Here is a 19,844-nt window from a genome sequence, read left to right on the forward strand (position 1 = left end):
CTGCAAGTATTCGACCCCAGTGTTATTCTCTACCACATTTTCCCATGGCTTACAGTGCTGTGACAAATGTGTATTCCAACATATACATACACAGCATATCCACAGACGTATAATGCATGTGTTTCCTGTCAGTTCCCGATGCACATAAGTCTCAAATGAAGATAAGGAAAATATAATGCCCAACACATGTCACTCTGTCACAACATTTTTTTCATCTAAAATTTTAATTTTTTGAGAATTTCATATGTTTGGATTGTATTTATATCATTTCTACCACTCCTTTTCCCTCTCCTTTTTTACTGAATTCTAATACTTCCTTTTACATTCATGACCTCTTCTGTAATTATTGCTTCTATATATACTCATTCTCCTCTCAGAAGCCATTGATTGCCTATAGCTCTTCATCTAGTGGAAACATCCCTCGCCCACTTTAGCATGTCAAGTGGTTTTATCATTATGCAGGTATGGTTTAGGCAGCCATGCTGTTGAGATTTCTTGGGTACAGCTTCTCTATCATGTCTAGAAGACACTATCTAGCAACTGATCCTTTGGTTCTTGCAACCTTTATACTCCCTCTTCCACAATTTTCTCTGAGTCTTGAGTGTAAGGGTTGGTTACAGGTGTTACCAGTTGGTACTTGGTCAACATTCACTCACTCTATATTTTGACTATTTGTGTATCTCTGTCATAGTCTCAGTATGTTTCATAAAGAAGCTTCTGGTAAGCTTGAAATTAATATTCTGCTGTTGAAAATATCACACTCTTCAGACACAGGACTTGGAGGAATTGAGCAGGAACTGACATGGTAGCCTCTTCCCCGAGGACTAGCTTTGATAGTATCTGAAGATGTTATGCAAGCTGCCAAGAGGGAAGAGCAGTCAATAGTCCTACCCAGCCACAAAGCCGGTGAATCACATAATAACCAGCCTGAAAAGACTCCAAGGGTAAGATAGTGACCCTTTTACCATAGGGTAACCAGCAGCTGTCTAATTGGACTCAAAGCTAGATCTAGAAGAAAGAATATGCCTGCTACTGTAAACTTAGCTAAATACCCACGGCAGGAGAGGTCCTAGACCCCCAAAGAACCTACTATTGCATTTTTCTAAACAAATAACATTTCTAACTGTATTCTAAATACTGATAGCAATTCCTATGAATTGAACGCAATTGAGAAGAAATGTCTCTGACTTTCCATTGGTCTAGGAGTAGGACATAAATTTGTGAAGTTGTTCTCCTTGATCTCTTGCCCAGTTACTCCTTCAGTGTTAATCAGCTTGAACTCTACACTTAAGAATCTACTTAACAGACCTTATTAGAGTGTCTTTTACGTACCATTAGTTCCCCTGACATCTAACTTGCTGCCCCACAAGATGTTTTATAAAACCAAAATGTATATTATATTGTTGTGACACCAAATGAGCATGTTTTAGAAGAAAAGTTTGCAGTTTGAGTTATCCGTCTCTGGGCATGGGATGTACACATTCACAAAATTCGTTTTGCTTTTTTAAGTCTTTAAATTATCTGTTAGTGGAATTTACAGGACCCCAACTAATAAATTAATTATGTAACTATTACATAACATTTATAAATTATATAGAGGGCAAAGAGTTCTATCCATGCCCGCATGCATGTTCAGGTACTCAAGTGGCCTCAAAAAGTGGATCTAAAGAGATGCACAGGCATACTCCTTCTTCAAGAATTTTTATAAATGTTGGAAGCAACTGCCCAAATGGTTTCCCATATACCACAGGAGTTCGTATACCTTTAAGGCTACACTTGTCTTAAGTGCATTCAATAATAAGCATTGTTTTAATGTGAACTATTTTTATATGGTTTTTGTCAGTTTTTTTTTCCGACTTCTGGAAATTAATTATGAGAAAATAATAGGTTCTTATCACCTCTTTATAATAAAGAATATGAAAGCCTATAATATAAATAGCACAGATATCGGTAACTGGATGAGTACAGGAAAACCACGATGCCATGTCTTATGTAACTAAGCTTACTGACTAGTAAAGTCATCAATACATAGCAATACGTCACATACTGAGGGAAGAAAACAACAAAATAGATGCATTTCTCTGAGCAAATATAGCCCCAACCTTGTTCTAATGCTACTGTCAGCACAATCCCTGACCAATAGCAAAGAACTATGCCACAGGGTAGCTGCGTACCATTGTCTACCCATCCTCCTATCCCTGCTGGTGTGATATCATTGCAGGGCTACTAAAAAGATTTAAATCAATCTAGAGTTTGGAAAAAAATACAAAATGAGAATATAATCTCAAATCTCTAATCATATCAGGAATCAGAAAAGCTCAATTTGATGCAGAAAGCATCACGACAAAGCTAGCAATTACATGAGAGGGATTGTCAATCTGCCAATCTGTCAAATAAAAGTACTTTAATGACTCAACAAGAACATGCTTGGAACAAATAGGAACAACAGGAGGCCCCAGGAGCAAAGCAAAGGATATATAGAAAACCCCAAAACAAATCATAGAACTAAAATACAGAATAATTGCAATTTTTAAAGACTCAATTGATAAGCTAAACAACAGAAAGAAAGAAAAATAAAACAAAACAGAGGAAAGAGGCAGAAAATCAACACCAAATCTGAAGACCGCACAGAAGAACTTACTCAAGTGAACAAACAGACTGCAAACAAAACTGGACAGGGAGAGCCTGAGAAACCAATGAGAGAAGACAAACACCAACAAAGTCCAACAACTACGCCATCAGCACTTCAAAGTAAAGGAGAAAGAAAGTCAGGCTGAATTTCATATTCAAAAAACAGTGCCTAAAAATGTGCAAACCTAGCAGACAATAACCCACAAAAGACAAAACCAACCACAAATAAGAAAAATTCAGAAGTACAAGTCGAAACACAATACAATCACATTTCTGAAAAAAAAAAAGATAAAAGGAAAATCTTGGGAGAACCAGGGAGAAATAACACTATCTTTAGGGAAATGGTTTTTAGGATGATGGGATTTCTCCTTAGTAATATATGGAGTACGATGGGGCACATCACTGAAGAAACAGGGCTGGGGTGGAGTATGTTTGTTCAGCACACATGAGGCACTACACTTAATTCACAGTATAGAAGGGGGAGAAAGAAAATGAACAATCATCATAGAAAAAGAAATAATGGAGAGACTGGAAAAAGAAAATTATGAATTTCTTGCTAGCATGCTGCTCTCAAGGAACACTGAAGGGGAAGGTGTTCTGGACCATCTCTGTAATACAGGAACTGGGAGGCACAGAGAGCAAAATCTATATATATTTATACCTCATCAAAATCAAACAAACAAAAGAATGGCCAAAGAGAGTTCAGAGAGGAAAGTATAAAGCAGGGCTTTGGCCCATGGGGAAGCAAGAAGCCAGAGGGAATAACTGAAAGGGTAAGAATGAAAGCCCTAGGAGGAGGCAGAGAATCAAGGATGACACGGGCAGAATAGGACACCAAGGACGGGCTGTGCCTGTGAGTACAAGCCTGGATTCTGGAGCTGTGTCTAAGCAGGCCTTGGCTACTGTTTTTCCAAATACACATGGATCCCAGTATAACAGAAGGAGGTGCATGGCTGTCTATCCATGCTTATCTTAATTTTTCTCATCATAATAATAAAATAATAATAAATTGTTCTTCTGTGATAGCCTATGTCATAAGATCTGGGGGAGTCAGCTCTCTTCCTGGGAAAGTTTTGTTCATTGGCTACAATAGCTTTGACAGCATCGCTTTTCTCTTGTGCTTCCTTTGGAAGTCAGTCTACAACTGAAAATAAAGTCATAGGTTTTGGAGGGCAGGTAGAGTTTCAGATGAACCCACATGTTACAGAAGTCAGATAGAAGGATGGTTTCATGAAACCAGTAAAATCTGACTTAATAAAACTTATTACTAAACTACTTTTAGATTAATATGAAATGCTTTTTTGTTTTTGTTGTGTACTTTCAAATGCATTGTGACCAAAACAACAATGCAAGAGAACATTCATTAAACAAGTGTATTGTAATCGCACAATTCTTTCTCATGATTGGATTTTAAAGTTGTTTTCCCCTCCCACACACTATAAACATGATATAATTTATGCTCAGAATATCTCTGGACATAAAACTTTACCTGGATTTAGGATATAATTTCTATAGACTATTTTCCCAGAAGTCAAATTATTGTCAAACAATACAACTAATTTTTAATCTCTTAGATAATTAGTATCAAGCTGATTTCAAGTAAGTGTGCCCTTATTCGGCTCCTGCCAGTCACGCCTGTGGACTATTTTGCTATATGCCTGCCAGGAGTCAATATCTCCCCTTCACTCTTGTTGGCAAGACCTTGATTTAAGTTGTGATTAGCTTAAATGAACCTTGAATATCAGGGTTATGTCTCTGGATTCTTCTTTTCATAGGATAATACATTTTAGAAGCTCTTAGAAAATCAGTGGAAAACTTTGCTCATGTCAGTCATTTTTGTAAAGGTTTCCCACGGACAATGCAAAGCAGAACACACACAACAGTTTGAGATGTGAAGAGCACACTGTTGGTGCAGCTTCTCTTTTTTTAAAAAAATTAAAGTGGAAAATCACTTGAGAAAACACTTAAAAATATTATAGTAGTCCTTAATTTGGACTATGCAATGAGAAGAATCATGTTGGAACCAAAAGTTTTCAGTTATATGGCAAAAACAAATGAATATATAAAGCATGTACTTACAAGTCAAACACCAAGTAATGGAAGCCCTCTTCAGATATACTGTCATGAAGTCTTACTGAAAAAGAGAAAAGAGAAGAAAGTTTGTATTGTTGTTATTGCAATCACTTACAGAAAGTCATTCTTATTTCAAACTAGTGATAAGTCAATAACATTTACAGTAAGGTTTGGGTGAAGAAAGATCCAAGATCTGGGCTTTGGTTCTGATCATTATTAACTATGTGAGCTTAACAAATTTACTTAAGTTGTAATGATATTCATATATGTACTAAATTCCTGGAATTTAAATGAGAAAATAAAAGAAAAACAATCCATATATTGCCGGGCAGATGCTGTAGAAATGTCACTGGAAATTATAATATACATCCAAAGTTTCTAGGTTCAGAAAAGTTTTACACTTTCCTGTCTTTCCTCTTGATGTTGCCCTTATCCACGTCTTCATCAACATGCCTTGATCACATCACACCAGGAACAGCAAGATGGACATTGTAAGTATAGAAAAAGGTATCCCTGCCCTGCCCTTCTCTTTGTCCTTGAGTTCCTACATGATACTGTCTGACCAGTGTTCTTTCTTTATTTAAGTCACCCAAAATAGCTTAACACATCTCTTAGATGTCCATGAAGACTTCCCAGTGGGGGAGGCTTATAGGTGACACTAGCTGAACCTAATATACCTAATATATGAATCCAAAGAACTCAAAACACTCTTAACTCAAACCACACATGTAAACTTACTGCTTTATCTATCTACTGCTTAGTTTTTCAAAGTCCTCCTTTTCTCTTCTCCTTTCTCATTGGTGGTAATTCTTTCTGTTTGATTTTTATTGAGGACCAAAGGGGACAGAAAAACAACCAATGCAAAGAACACAACGAATTTCACAAAAGTCGTGAGAGAACATAAGATTTTCTACCCAATCATTCCTGAGAAACAAGCATAGCCATATCTAGGAAGAGGAAACTTTAATTGAGAATATCACCATAAGCATGGACTGTAGTCTAATTTGTAGGATATGATTTGACTATTGTTTGATATGGGAGGGCTCGGCTCACTGTGGGTGGTGCCACCCCTACGCAGGTGGTCCTGGATGCTGTAAGAAAGGAGGCTGAGGAAGCCAGTAGCAAGAAACCAATAGGCTGCATTCCTCCGTGGCTTCTGCTTCAGTGCCTGCTCCAGGGTTACTGCCTTGAGTTTCTGTCCTTACTTTCCTCAGTGATGGAGTGTAACTTGAGAGTATAAGCTGTAATAAACTCATTCTTCCCCAAGTTGCTTTTGGTTATGCTATTTTATCACAGCAATAGAAACCCTAAGACGCTTTGCACAGGCCTCATTGACGATGGCAGTCACATGGAAAAAGTACACCCGGAAGAGTACTTAAGTAGACTCAAACTACAAGCATCTAGATGCAGAATCCACACTAGGGATGTAACTCCTAACCACATACTTACTACAGTGGCCACTTCTCATAACACTGCTCCATCCACTTTAGGTCTCAATGTGTAACCACTGGTTTTCCAAATCCCTCTCTAGTAGCCCCTGGAGGTAGCTAAATTACCTCCCACACTAAATTACAAATGATTATTTATAAAAAGGTGGATTTTCCATAGTCAGTAGCATGAGGATGAGACCTAAAATGGAGGCAACAAATTGGGCTCATGAATTCAGTCCCAGAACTCAACCCATGTCACTCTTTGGTGCATTGAAGGGCAATGGATACTGTGGTGTCCTTCCTGTCTTAGCAGCTTGTTATTACTCTTGAATTCTGGGAAGCAGCTAAATCAAAGCCCTTCTTCAGAATACAGAACCTCCTTCTTGTCGGTCTCATGAAGTAGGAAACAAACTCCTAAATCCCTACATCTCACAGAAAGCCAGCACACAGTTCCCTGTCTTTCATAAAGTCATATCAGAATTCGGAAGGAAAACTGTCACCTAATCTCAATGTTCCCATAATTCTAAAATCACAGATATGAAAGTGATTGTCCTATGATTTTAATTGTGTCCAAGGTGTTCTTCAGTTTTCCAGGAACAAAGATGCCTGGCACCACTGCTTACATGTCCCCTGCTCATGGAAAGAGAGAGACGGACATGAGCTGCCTGTCCTGTCCATGACTATTTGGCACAATGAAAGAAGACAGACCATGGCCACGAACTGTGTTTTCTTCAAAGATAGTGCCTGAGACACCTGCACAGCTGATGTTTAAACAAATTGAATTAGTGATACAGTCACTTTTTAAAAAAAGTCTTTATTACTTTGGAAACTACAATAGCATTTCCATGACTCAAAGCTTGCCCATCGGCAGACCACCACTATTCTCCCTGTCAATTCAGAGAAAAGCTACAACGGGAAGTGAGCTCTTCAATATTTGGATGATTGAAAAACTATTCAGAGAATATCATTTCAGGTGCAATTTGAGAAACACTACTCGTTTCTGATCACAGCAGGAAAAATATTGTCATAGTATGAGTCACTGCTATCTCAAAGGTAATCTAATCATTGCAAATGATCCTTATTCAGAAGTCAGTGGGTCACACAAGTAGGTCAAAGCCTTATTATCAAACCTATGATCACAAAGCATTTAGTCAACAAATGTGGTGGTGAATCAAGACAAACCATTTGTCCAAATTCAGTGTTTAGCATCACAAACATCCAAAGTACCCAGTAATTTGATGCTTGGCACTTAATGTTGATAAACGACCTTACACTTATGGTAGACAAATCAGCATTGTCTTTTCCTGGGATTAACTTGTGCATGTAGCTCTCCTTCCTTCCTTTTTTATGCCCTTCCTAATCTCCATCCATTCTGTTTTAAGAATAAAAAAAGTTAGAAAGACAGAAGCACATGGAATCATCAGAATTTTCCCTTCTAAACGGAACTGTGTGAGTGTTCTCATGAGTGTATTTACATGTTTACAGATATGAGAATGGGTCAGTTTTTTTCACTTATTGTGAACTCTTTGGCTTCATGTTAGACCTGAGCTGTCCCCACAGTCTGCAGAATTATTTCACAGTTAAACATAAACTGGCATATCTTTTTGCTGGCAGCTGAGAACATTCCTCATCTTCCATACTTAAAAAAAATTTAACAGATTCTCAAGGATTGAAAATGTGTTTACCCATATAAAATGTTATATTAATTATTCCCTATAAATAACAGTTAATTCCTTTACAAACTAAAGGAATTGCATGGCATTCTGTTCACACAGCTGTTAGCCTGTGCCTGATTGCACACAGGCTCTCAAAGCAGGACGGCGGCTGTGTGACGACCAGATTGTATCCCATTCTTGCCTCAACTGCTCGATAACTGCCATACGCCGCACATATGGGCACACACAATTACATTAATTGAATGTTTTTAAGAGGGAAATTTTAAAGATCATGAGAAAAGCATTTGAGAAAACAGATTAAAATATGTCACTGCTTTCTGACATTTTCTCAAAAGTAACATCAAGTGTAAGAATAAATAGATGAATTCTCATAAAGCAACACAGTATTTTGATTGGCGGGAATAAAAATTTAAGTTCTGTAACTTTAAGTATGGGACTTGAAAAAAATGCTACTGAAGCTAAAATTCTTTTCATGGCCTAATTTTCTTCGTTTCTCTACTGCATAAATTTGATGGTTTGCATTCAGAGTGGCATTGTGATTTCCTCTTCCTGCCCTATGCTGTTGTATAATTTCAGTGCAATTCCAGCTGAGCGGTAGAAGGGTCCATATCAGACCATGGACTTGTACGGGCTGAGAAAAAAAAGAAATTTTAATATGATTAACATTTCCTACTAATTTTAAGAGTCAACTTTATTGAAGGAATTAAAGATAAAATGTAGTTATAATTCTTACTATGTCAGGCACAATTTGAATGATTTTCTTAAGAGTTATTTTATTTGGTGTATAAAAGGATCACAACAATAAATGTGATGGATTTTTATAGTGAATGTGTATAGTATTAGAGATAGTAAGGAAATATCCAGTTATGGCTAGCATGTGGCCATGCTAGGCCAAAATTCAGCATACTGTGTGCACTTCCTCAAATATACACAGATACTATAGTAGAATGAGAAATGATGTGTGCAAGGGTGAGGAACGTGGGGTGTGTGTGTGTATGTCTGTTTATATGAGGGGTATGTGTATGCATGCACATGTATGTATATATGTATATTGCTTCCATGTATTTGTGTATGTTACTATGCTTGTATGTATTTGTGTGTGTGTGTGGATGTATGCATGCATGAATTTCTGTGTTCACATACTATATGTTCATGTGTGTATATGTATAAATTTGTTTGCATGTGTGTGTGCATACCTATATATATGTATATATATATATAGTTAGACATGTTTGTGTGTATATTAGTGTGTATGCATTTATATCCAGAAAGTATTATGCTTATGTGTGTATATATAGGTATATACATATATATGTATGTGTGTATATATAGGTATATACATATATGTATGTGTGTATATATAGGTATATACATATATATGTATGTGTGTCTACTTATGTGTTTGTGCAGATGTGTGTGTTTGTTTACCAGCAAACTCCTCACAATCTTGCAGCAAATTAATAGGTCAGTGTGCAACACTGTTTCGAGAGCAGAAAAATAAAAGCAAAACAGTCCAGTAACTAGAGAAAAAACGTGGTGCTGAGGGAAGAACATTTTCACAAAGAGAGAAGGTCATTCTGAGCATCAGTTTAAGATGCGCTGACATGCAGTTTGAAGATGTAAAGAAGACATGTTAGATGCAGGGCTAGCGAAGCCACATTAGCCTTTCGCATATCACTCAATACATAAGAACAGTGTTACTTTTATACTTTGTATTATGAACATAGTATTATTTCATGATTCATATTTTTCCTGGTAGAGAGAAAGAGGGAAAGTGGGAGAATTAACTCTAGTCTAAATAAAAAGCATGTCAAGATTACTCGTTAGGCACACCATACTAAAACACAGAGCAGTTTGGTCAAGAGAAAGGGAACAGCAGCTTGGCATGTGGTCCAGTGGCATAAAACATACTGAGCATGTGCAGCACTCTTGGTTACATCTCCACCAAGCCCACAAAAATGTCCGCTACCATATTATCTTAGGGAGATACTCTTAACGAAATCCCTGACAGAATCTGAGATTCTCTGTTAACATTTAAGTACTACTTCCTTATGCCTCCATTTCATATCCTCTATGAGATGAAATCAAATTCATTCATTATTATGATTTTGTGAAATTACTCAGACAACTTGCTCTGGCTCGAGTTATAATGACTGTAACATGTTATTATTACACTTCTTCTGCACAACGCGAATTCAGGATTTTCCCCACTAACGTCCATTATGGAGACGAGCAGTCAGTCATACTGGCGGATCGAGTGAACTCATCCGTGTTTGGGTCTTTTCCAGAAGTATCCCAGACCCCTCGGAGCCTGGCTATGTCGTCCGCTCTACATGATAAGCACGTGTGAAGGCAGCAGAGCCTTCCTAAGCTCTATCTGTGGCAGCTGACCTCTTGGAAAGCACCTGCTGTGCTAAAAAGAAAGGTGTGGTTAGACTACCGAAAGACAAGAGGCCAAGTGGAGAGATACCCTGGAGAAAGAGAGGTCACCCTGACATTCCATCCCTGCCAGAGCTCAGAGCTAAATCTAATCGCATGAGTGACCTCACCTCCAACTGAGCAGAAAAGCCATCTGATGAAGCAGTCAGCTCACAGAACCATGGCAAATAACAAGCGGATACTATTTCCGACCAACGAGTCCGGGATGCAGATAGTTAAGCCACGATAGACAAACGCGTAGGAAATATTTAATCTGAAACGTGGAACTGTCCTCAAACGATGGTTCCATATCGCAAGCAGTTTTCAGGGAGAAATAATCAGCTTGGCCTGGCAAACAAGCACGAATTACTACAGCTCTCTGAAGTTAAGCACGGTAGGGCGACACACTGCCAATGTTAGCACAATACTAATAAAGAATTTCATAGCTAACAGATTGTATTGCGTTCTCGTAAGCGCTGTTTGTCAGCTCTGACTCACAGTTCTGATTATAAACGAGGCAGATTTTGCATTTTCAGCTTTGTTGTGGTGCAAGGATGGAGGGACTTGGATTCGGTTCACATACTGAGATGTAAAAATGGCAGCTTGTAAGCCAGAGCCTCCTTACAGTCCCCTCAGTGGTTTAATTATAATTCACAGCTAGAGTCAGTCCCAGCCAAGTCAGGTCATGCAACATGCCAGGCCTTCCCCACGAGAGGGATGCCAACCCCGGTTTGTCTGTGAATTTTTAAAATTATGCTACTATGAGAACATTTAACAGTCAAATGGACGTACTCTAGAGGGATTGCAGCTCAGCCATTCCTACCAGGTCTTCTAATAAAGTTGTTCCACTTAGAAAGAAGACTTTTCAAATACAAAACAGAAACACTGAAAAATAATTCAAAGTCTAACATTTGTCCAAAAAAAAAAAAACCCTGTAGGTAGATCTGCAAATATATCTTGCTTTACTTAATCTCCGTCTTTCTATAATATAAGCAATATAAGTTAACAAAATAGAATCACTTTTTGTATTCTCAATTAAAAGACTTTAACTAAATATGTTTGAAAATATACATAATCTATTTCCTTGGCATACTCCAAGGACATGGTTTGTTTTATTTTTAGTTAGTAAAATATAGCTAGATGTAAGTACACACACACACACACACACACACACACACACACGTTTACTGCTGTATTGGGCTGTGGTTTAAGTCACTAACATATATCTGTACCTTGATTTCCTTTATGTTTCTTTTTTTTAACATCACATTTATAAATTGGAACTTTGACTGCATTGGTTAAGGTTAGGCACAAAATCCATAATCTGCTAAATTTGGATATCTGAACACATGGATTTCTTTTTTTCTTCTTGAACTTTCTTTTTTTTTTTGCTTACTATTTTTGAGATAAGGTCTTATTATGTACTTCAGGGTAGCCTAGGACTCACTATGAGGCTTCTCCTATCCCAGTGTCCAAGGTCTTGAGATTATGACACACATCCTCATAGACAACATGAGAACACATATTTTTCTAAAGCTACAAAAAAGTGAGACTTTTTGACAAAGTATCTGGTATTATGTTATTAGTAAATGCCAATAAACAGTTAAAATTATTTCTACTTCCAAAAGAACAAAAATATTTAATAAAATTTCATTTTTTCTTGTAGTGCCAGGAAAAGTTTATAATTCCGAATTAATATTAACCAATATTCACTTATATTTAAAAGCAATTTGGTACCCTAAGAACAAAGACTGGAAAGTAACTGAGCACTTTTTGAAGCAATCAATTCAACGGTTACATGAAATCTCAGTGGGAAGTTCAATCCATATTAATTTACCAATCATTCTAGAAGTATGCAAAAAGGGTGGAGCTGAACATGATTCCTGGAGTGGATTGCTAGGGGGCAGAGGTCCTTGTACACACAGAGAAGCACTAGGAGAATCAGGAATGGTAATAACCAGGGGGATTCCTCAACAGAGGAGACAAAACTCAAATACCCACATTCCAGCCAGAAAGCTGAAAACTTTACCAGAAAGCCAAGAATGCATTTTGTTAACGAGCTGGTGACCTTTCTGCTGTCTGTGGAGGCAGACCTCACCCACCTTTTGCTATAGAGGCAGACCTCACCTTAACTCCCCAGAACGATTATGCCGGACTCTTCCCTCCCTAGACCATCACTCATCCTTAGGGGAGATGTCACCAGTACTTTATGGTCTGCTGACCTCAATACTATCAACCAGAGACCACACTAGATGCTAGGCCTTTGGGCTATAAAACCCACCCTCACTGTCACATGTGCTTGGCAGAAGAGTTTCCATGTAGTGACACCTTAAGCTTTATTGTGCACCTGGGCTGATTGTTGTCTGGAAACTTTTCACAGATTGCACTGTGTTTTAAATATGCTGACAGTGATCCACCTGGCAATAGCCTCCTTGAAGTCTGATCCAGGTTGGCAAAGCCAATCTGCACAGGGTTTTCATTCTTACCTTTTCTGTTGCTAGCCCAATTACTTTTCACCTCCTTTACTGTTAGCAGCCTGGCCTTTGACGTAGTTAGGTAGTCTCTGAGCTCATTTCTGTTCTTCTAGCCTGTCCTCTCTCTACCAGAAACCTGATGATCTTTAACTCTGATTATTGTTTGTCAGCTCAGAACCCTCCAGGGATTCTCCTTTGTCTTTGTGCAGCAGCCCAAACCCAGTTGCGTCCATTACCGTTTCTGCCCCTTCTACTGCTCTCCCCGGGACGAGTATGCTCCTGGTCTCCCGGGTGTCTCTGGAGAACTGACAGGCCTTGGCTTCATCTTTAAACGTTCTGCTCCCTCCTGAAAATCCTTCTTCCTGATATTTTTTCATGGCTTTCTCATTTCCTTCCCAGCCCCCACTCCTGAGCTTTTCATAAGACCTGCTTCTTACAGCTTCATGGAGACACCGCTGTGTCCATTTGTATATGTTTTACATACGACTTCTTTCAAGATAGGATGGAAATATTTAGTCTATGCTATGAAGATTACTTTCAGGGAGCAATCTACTAATTATCGGGCTCCGTTTACACAGGAGCATGTTGACCACTGAAGGGAAGACAAGAACGGATGAAAGACGGAGGAAGCTTGGGAGAGGCTATGGGGAGGCATGACCACCTGTGTGCCTAATTCTACCCCTAGACAATGATGATGGGAGGTAGGAGAAAGCGAGGTTCTATTCTGCAATTGTTAGCACACTGAAGGAGAGACAGAAGATGGAAGGTAGGAGCTGCCCGTTGCTGTGCAATTAAACAAAGAAGGGGACTTCCTGGGAGAATGGTGGAAAACGGCGGTACTAAGAGACGTCAAATGTGAAAAGTGAGCAAATGCGCTTCAGAGCTGAAGGGGTGGGAGGAGGGATGGGAAGGAGGCCGAGGGAGGAGCTGCCAGCAGTTATTTTACAAAAGCAAAGCACTGCAAGGAAACCGCCACCCATCCCTGGACAGAAGAGGCGAGAACATAGAAAAAACAGTATTCCTTGCTTAGCACTGCAGAAACAGCAGCCAAGTCAAGGCCAAGGCAGTCCCAGTCATAGGCACTCAGGAAGGGACATCCAGAAAGTCTGAAAATATGTTCCCCAATGTATTGAAACTTAATCTCAATGCAACACTACTGGGTGCGTAGCCTGTTGAGATCTGAGAAGGCCATGAAGGTGGGAGAGAATGGGCTGATGCCATTATTATAGGACAATATTCTTGCTTTTAAAAATGGAGTTAAATGCCCCTGCTGTCCCACATTGTCTCTTTGCCTTTCTGTCATGTGATACTTGGACTTCCCAACAACCATCCCTATGAGCTAGGAAGTTTCTGTTCAAAAGAAATCTCTCAGACTCATGTACTATAATAGCAGCATAAAATGGACTAACTCTGAGACTATCTTCCTTTTGAATGTTGAATGTGAAGTGCACCCCAAGGGTTCATGTGTTTGAATGCTTGCTTCACAGCTGGTGCCACTGTTGGGGGAGGCCATGGAACTCAGGAAATGGGTTAACCGATGTAGTCCATTAGAGGCAGACCTTGAAGACTGTTACCTGGCCCCATGGGATCCACGCATCCTGTTTCACATTTGCCACTGGGCTGTCACAGTTGCCAAGAACAGAAGAAGACTGGTCCAGTCCCCGTGATTTCCTCCCGGATGGACAATATCCCCTAATCTGTGGGCCGTAATAAGCCTCTTCCATCAAGGAACTTTTGTTAGCCATTCTGCCACAGCAATGAGAAAAGTAACTATTATAACTATTAAGTCAGGTTCAGTATTTCAAAATTAAAGGGAGGTGAGAGTCGCTAAAACTTAGCAATTTCCCCAGAGTCTTGAAAAATTGCTAAAGATTCGTTCATGCAGATAATTTTTCAAAATTACTTCCTCTTTGAAGAAGATACACTTTTAAACATAAAATCTGAGGGCTGTGATGTTCTGCTCCTTGACTACCGTAAAGCCTTGGGGAAAACTCGGTCTTATTGAAATATTATTAAGAGTTTTACACCTTTTAGCACATGTCCAGCATCCACAGCATCACTTCATCACACAGTGTTCACTCGGTGTTAACATTTTTGCTACTTTCTTTTTGGTTCCTATTTGCCTGAAAGAAATATATTTTCATTTGCTCTCAATAAAACACTCATATGACCAGTAAAACACTCATATGACCAGTAAAATACTCATATGACATTGTTTTTGTTGTTGTTGTTTGGTTTTTGTTTTTTTTTAGATGGAGATTTGCTGCTGGGCACATGCAGCACATGCCTATACTTCCAGCACTCAAAGGGAGGACACCTGGGATAAATCAAAGAACTCTGACCAAAAGAACAGCAACAAATGAAAATGTTCCATCTTTACTCATTTTTCTTTTTTATAAATCATTTTTATTGTGCTATACATTTTTCTCTGCTCCTTTCTCTTCCTCCCCTCTCCCTTCTTCCCCTCTCCCATGATCACATCTTGTCTTTTTCTCTTTTCTATTTATCTCCATGATGTTTCTATTAGAGTCCCCTTTATTGTCTAGGTCCTCTGGGGTTGTGAATTTTAGGGCTGGTTTTTCTTTGCTTTATGTCAAAAAGTCACTTATAAGTGAGTACATATTATATTTTTATTTCTGGGTCTGGGTTACCTCATTCAATAAGATGTTCTCTAGATCCATTCACTTGTCCGCAAATTTCAAGGTATCTTTACTCTTAAAGCAAAATATTTTGTCTGAGATCCTAAAGAAACAACATTAATAGGAATATTATTTGAGCTCTGTAGTCTTGAGAAGATTCTCCACTCAGCAATCCTAGGGCTCTGGGTTAAATTGTTTAATGAGTTGGACAAATAGTCATGGCTAAGATTTCAAAAAAGGAACAGTACTGCATCCATTATAAGTAAAGTTCTTGGGTGATACATTGTTTCAGTCATTCAGAAAATTTTCTTGAGGATTATGTTGGGGTATGTAGTTACCAATAAGTGAGTATGGTCTCAGCCCCACACAGTCACTGGGACAAGCTCCCTTAATAATTTTGATTCTATATTCTATATTATTAGATCTGCAGCTAAATTCTTTTCTAACAATTTCATTTTTTAATCTTCGTAGAGATTCAGTATTGCATAGCGAACAGTGTAAACAAGACGCAAGCTATAGCTGAATGAACTAGAAAAATCTCTTCACATAGCTGCTATATCAAATGCCTTTACCCACAGATAAGGACTTTTCAACCAAATGATTTCATAGCTTTTCAATGTTGTTGCTTCTGAATTAGCCTGACATTTAGAAAAGTTAATAAACTGTTTAATCTGAAAGATAATGGTAAGCAGCCATTTGGTGTCCTTAGTGACCTGCCTTGGATTCACTGAACATGAAGTAGATGTTGTCCTCTCAAAACACAAACTGCGCTCTTCACTTGCAGGGCTCACAATTCTTCCGTGCTTCCTACTGACTTAAGGCAGGGAATGAACTCCTTAACATGGCCCAGTTATGCTACAGTTTATCACCCAAACTGGGACACTATGAGAACGCCAGAGAATGACTAATTTTACATCAGTAAAGCAGGACGGGCCCTGGGAGAGTGGCAAAAGCATCACCCAGTCTTGCCTTTTGTCCTCTGGTCTCAACTCATCCACTCACGCTCCCTCCACCATCAGAGCCCTCTCCATTTAGGTTCTCTCAGCCCCTTTGGGCTTAAGTCACACTCCACTGCTGGGTCTTTGGCTTGGTCTTCTACTCAAGTTAACCTGTCTATCCTTAAGAACTTATTTTCCATACACTGCTGATTATGGAGAGTCTCTCTGTTCCCTGAACCAATTCCACTGCCCTGACACCTGTCTTTTAAAGAACTGGACACAATGAAATACTTTGGATCCTGTGGCCATTTAATTAACATTATCTTCCTCACTTGATTGTTTTAACAAGACTCATGAAACTCTAGTGAATATTTTCAGACACCTCTGTTTAAAAAAATGAGCACTTAATAAACAAATGTTTTTAGAATGTCATAGAGAAACTGTTTGACTTGATCATCCAAGGATTATTTAATTCTCTAGGCCTGTGGCTCTCAACCTTCCTAATGCTGTGACATTTTAACACAGTTCCTCCTGTTGTGATGTCTCCCAACCATAAAATTATTTCATTGCTACTTCGTCACTGTAATTTTGCTACTGCTATGAATTGTAATGGAAATATCTGATATGCAGAGTATGTGATATTCAACCTTTGTAGGGCTCCCAAACCGAGAACAGCTTCTCTAGAAGAAGAATCTTGTTTTAGCTGTAGTTTCATAATTCATTATCAATTAAGGCTCTAATCAGGAGTCTACAACAAAGGCCTATAACCTTAGTGCCTACTTTTGTATAAATCATGCTCATGATATTTTTTTCATATTTAGGGAGTTGTAAAACAATCAGAAAACAAAACAAAGCAAAAAAAAGAAGCTATACAGTTGAGATGGCTAGAAAAGCCTAAAATATCTACCTCTTTAAAGAAAAGTCTAAATTATGATATTTTACAATTGAGAAGTCCATGATAAAGCAGACAAAACAACTCTCCAGGATTATAGCTCTAAAGTGTGTAAAAACATGATCAATTTAGTTTTTAGCAATCCTGTCCTGGCCTGCTTTCTGCTAGAGATTGTAAGCAAGGAAGAGAAAAAAAGAAGGAAGGAGGAAGAAAGGATGGAAGGAAGGAAGGAAGGAAGGAAGGAAGGAAGGAAGGAAGGAAGGAAAAAAGAAGGAAAGTTAGACACTACTTCAAAACCCAATTAGAAAGTACCAATAGAACAATGTATTAAATATAAGATACACACAAACATAAAAACTAAATCTTACAATATAGTTGATTTTGTATATATGAACTATGTATATGAACTCCCCACCAAAAAGCAAACAAAAGAAACAAAAGGAAAAACTGGTTTTTGTTTTTATGTGTTTTAATCAGTAAAAATGAACTTTTGTGTTGGGTTGGTAAGAAAAGTTGACTGACTTTCTTTATGCTTTTATTTTTATATATAAATATACTAAGCATCTTTCTATTCTTTATCGGCCTGGTACGGACAAAAGAATTCACTGGGCAGTCAAGATAGTAGTACTCAAAGTCATTGAACCTCTAAACCTGGTTCTGTACTTCTGATATCAATACTCTCTGGGAATAGTATATTTTAGCACATATAACCTTTTAGGTAAATGCATTATGAAGGAACATATTGATCTGGTATTGGTCCACTGGTGGGTTTGCTCTGAGTATCCCTTACCAAATTTTATGTTGGTATACAATAAATTCATGCTTCTCAAAACAAATGGAAACTCAATCCTGAGCCTGAAATGGCCTATAGTTATCATATAGGTAAGCTAAGAAACCTCTAGAAAGTGTCTAAATTTTTATAAACATTATTAATATCCTACTATCTACAAACATGTTTTTAATCAAACCTTGCCTTATCTAGAAGTTTTACAGATATCCTTGAGAGAAGGACAAGCAAGTGGAGTAACAAGTAAGGGGCCAGCTGCCTGGCCTGCCAAATCACCAGCCTGGTGATCAATGGAGCAGACGCAGGAGACAGTAGCAAGATCAGTCTTATCTTTCAATTCATTGAGCACATCTTTAATATGCAATAAGTAGTCTAGAATAATGAAGACAGTCTGCAGGAACTCAGTCACGAGCCATTGGTGATGATCTCATTAATTCCTGCAAGAAGTATTTACTGAGTCCACAGATTGTGTAAAATATTATATATAGTGGGAAGCAGAATAATAACGGACGCCATGAAGCTGATGCTCAAATGTGGGAAGACTGACCAAAGTAAACATAAAGGTAGGAGTGGTAATTGGTCTGGACATCAATAAAGCAAGAGACAAGAGAGTATGGGGAGGAGGCAGACAGAAGTAGTTGGAAAATACATCATTGATAAAGTGGATTCTAAAGGGAGACAGAAGGAAACGTGGACAACAAGCTGTGGGATGCCTCTGAGAAGAGAAGATGTAAACTAGATGGAAGGCCATGCAAAGGTGCATGACAAAACCGTGTATGACCCGATGGACAAAGCGCTCTGCAGTAGAAGACATGGCAGGAGATGAGGTCAGAGGTATGCCTGTGAGGAAGGGTGTCCACAGGGCTTTTGTGGGGAGTCTTATTAAGGGCTTTAGCTTCTCCCTGGAGGAAATGGCAATTCAGTGTAGGGCTCTGAGGAGGAGATGAGGCATTTTGCTTCTTTCAAAACAACAACAACAAGAAGAAGATGACTAAAGTGTTGAAGGTACACTGTGAGGAGCAGGGATGCCTGTAACTTTCAGATGAGGGTAACAGCTTCAGGAAGGGGAGTAACCCTGAGTGTGGTGTCAATGTTCCTTGGACCTGACTAAAAGGGTAGGGTGAGGGAATGAAGAAAGACAAACACAGACAGAAACGTTTGGGATCAGAGAGTCTGGACTCTCAACTGGACTAACCATAACATGCCAGGGTTCTGCATATTTATTATACAGAGTTGAACACAGAGGTGGAGTTATTGCATACATCCACACAAGAAGGTAGGGTTACAGATAAATAAGGAGGTACAGTTTATGGTGTAGAGCTGGCTCGCGAAGGCAGTTTTACCTACTCTTCGTAGAAACAGTCTCCAGGCCATAAATATCCAGGAGGAGGAAAAGCAATGAAGGACACATTCTGCACACACTGGCAACACTAGCACCTGGTCCCAGAGGAAGGCTTTTCTATGTCTCTTAATCTCCGCCCAGGAAGAAGGCTTTGCCATTCCTCCATGGGTCTGAGGTTCTGGGTCTTTAACATGGCTGTGCCCATGTCAAGAGTCTGCATTCACGTCTCTCCATCTCCTCTCCCTAAAACTCAGGGTACAGAATTGATTAGCTGATGAGACCTCCCAATAGATTTGAGGTGGGGTATTTAATAAGATGGTTTCGGGAGTCTTAGCCTAATTATTCTATTACAAGAGCGGAAGCCAGGGCTGTAGAGTCAGAATGCATTCAGTTAGGTTCTGACTTGGTCGCTAATCTCAGGACAATATACGTGAATCTCTCCATTCTTCACTTCAGAGTTAGGAGGACAAAGCACAAACAATCCACTGGCATCTAATTTTGCTCAGTTTCTAACAGCACCAAACAGGCAAACCAGTTTCTAAAA

The 19,844-nt window shown here is 38.8% G+C and overlaps 1 protein-coding gene across 23 annotated transcripts in view; it reads right to left on the reverse strand.

The window, feature by feature from the left end:
• Positions 1-19,844, reverse strand: part of Camk2d (calcium/calmodulin dependent protein kinase II delta) — a 255,781-nt gene that overhangs the window by 110,936 nt on the left and 125,001 nt on the right. For all 23 annotated transcript variants that reach the window (XM_048456689.3, XM_085677739.2, XM_048456686.3 and 20 more), the window contains exon 4: positions 4,711-4,765. In XM_048456689.3, the coding sequence (XP_048312646.1) occupies positions 4,711-4,765 (55 nt within the window). The remainder of the gene's footprint in view (positions 1-4,710; positions 4,766-19,844) is intronic.

This window comes from Myodes glareolus, chromosome 17 (assembly GCF_982192425.1).
Source record: "Myodes glareolus chromosome 17, mMyoGla1.1, whole genome shotgun sequence".
Classification (NCBI taxonomy): domain Eukaryota; kingdom Metazoa; phylum Chordata; class Mammalia; order Rodentia; family Cricetidae; genus Myodes; species Myodes glareolus.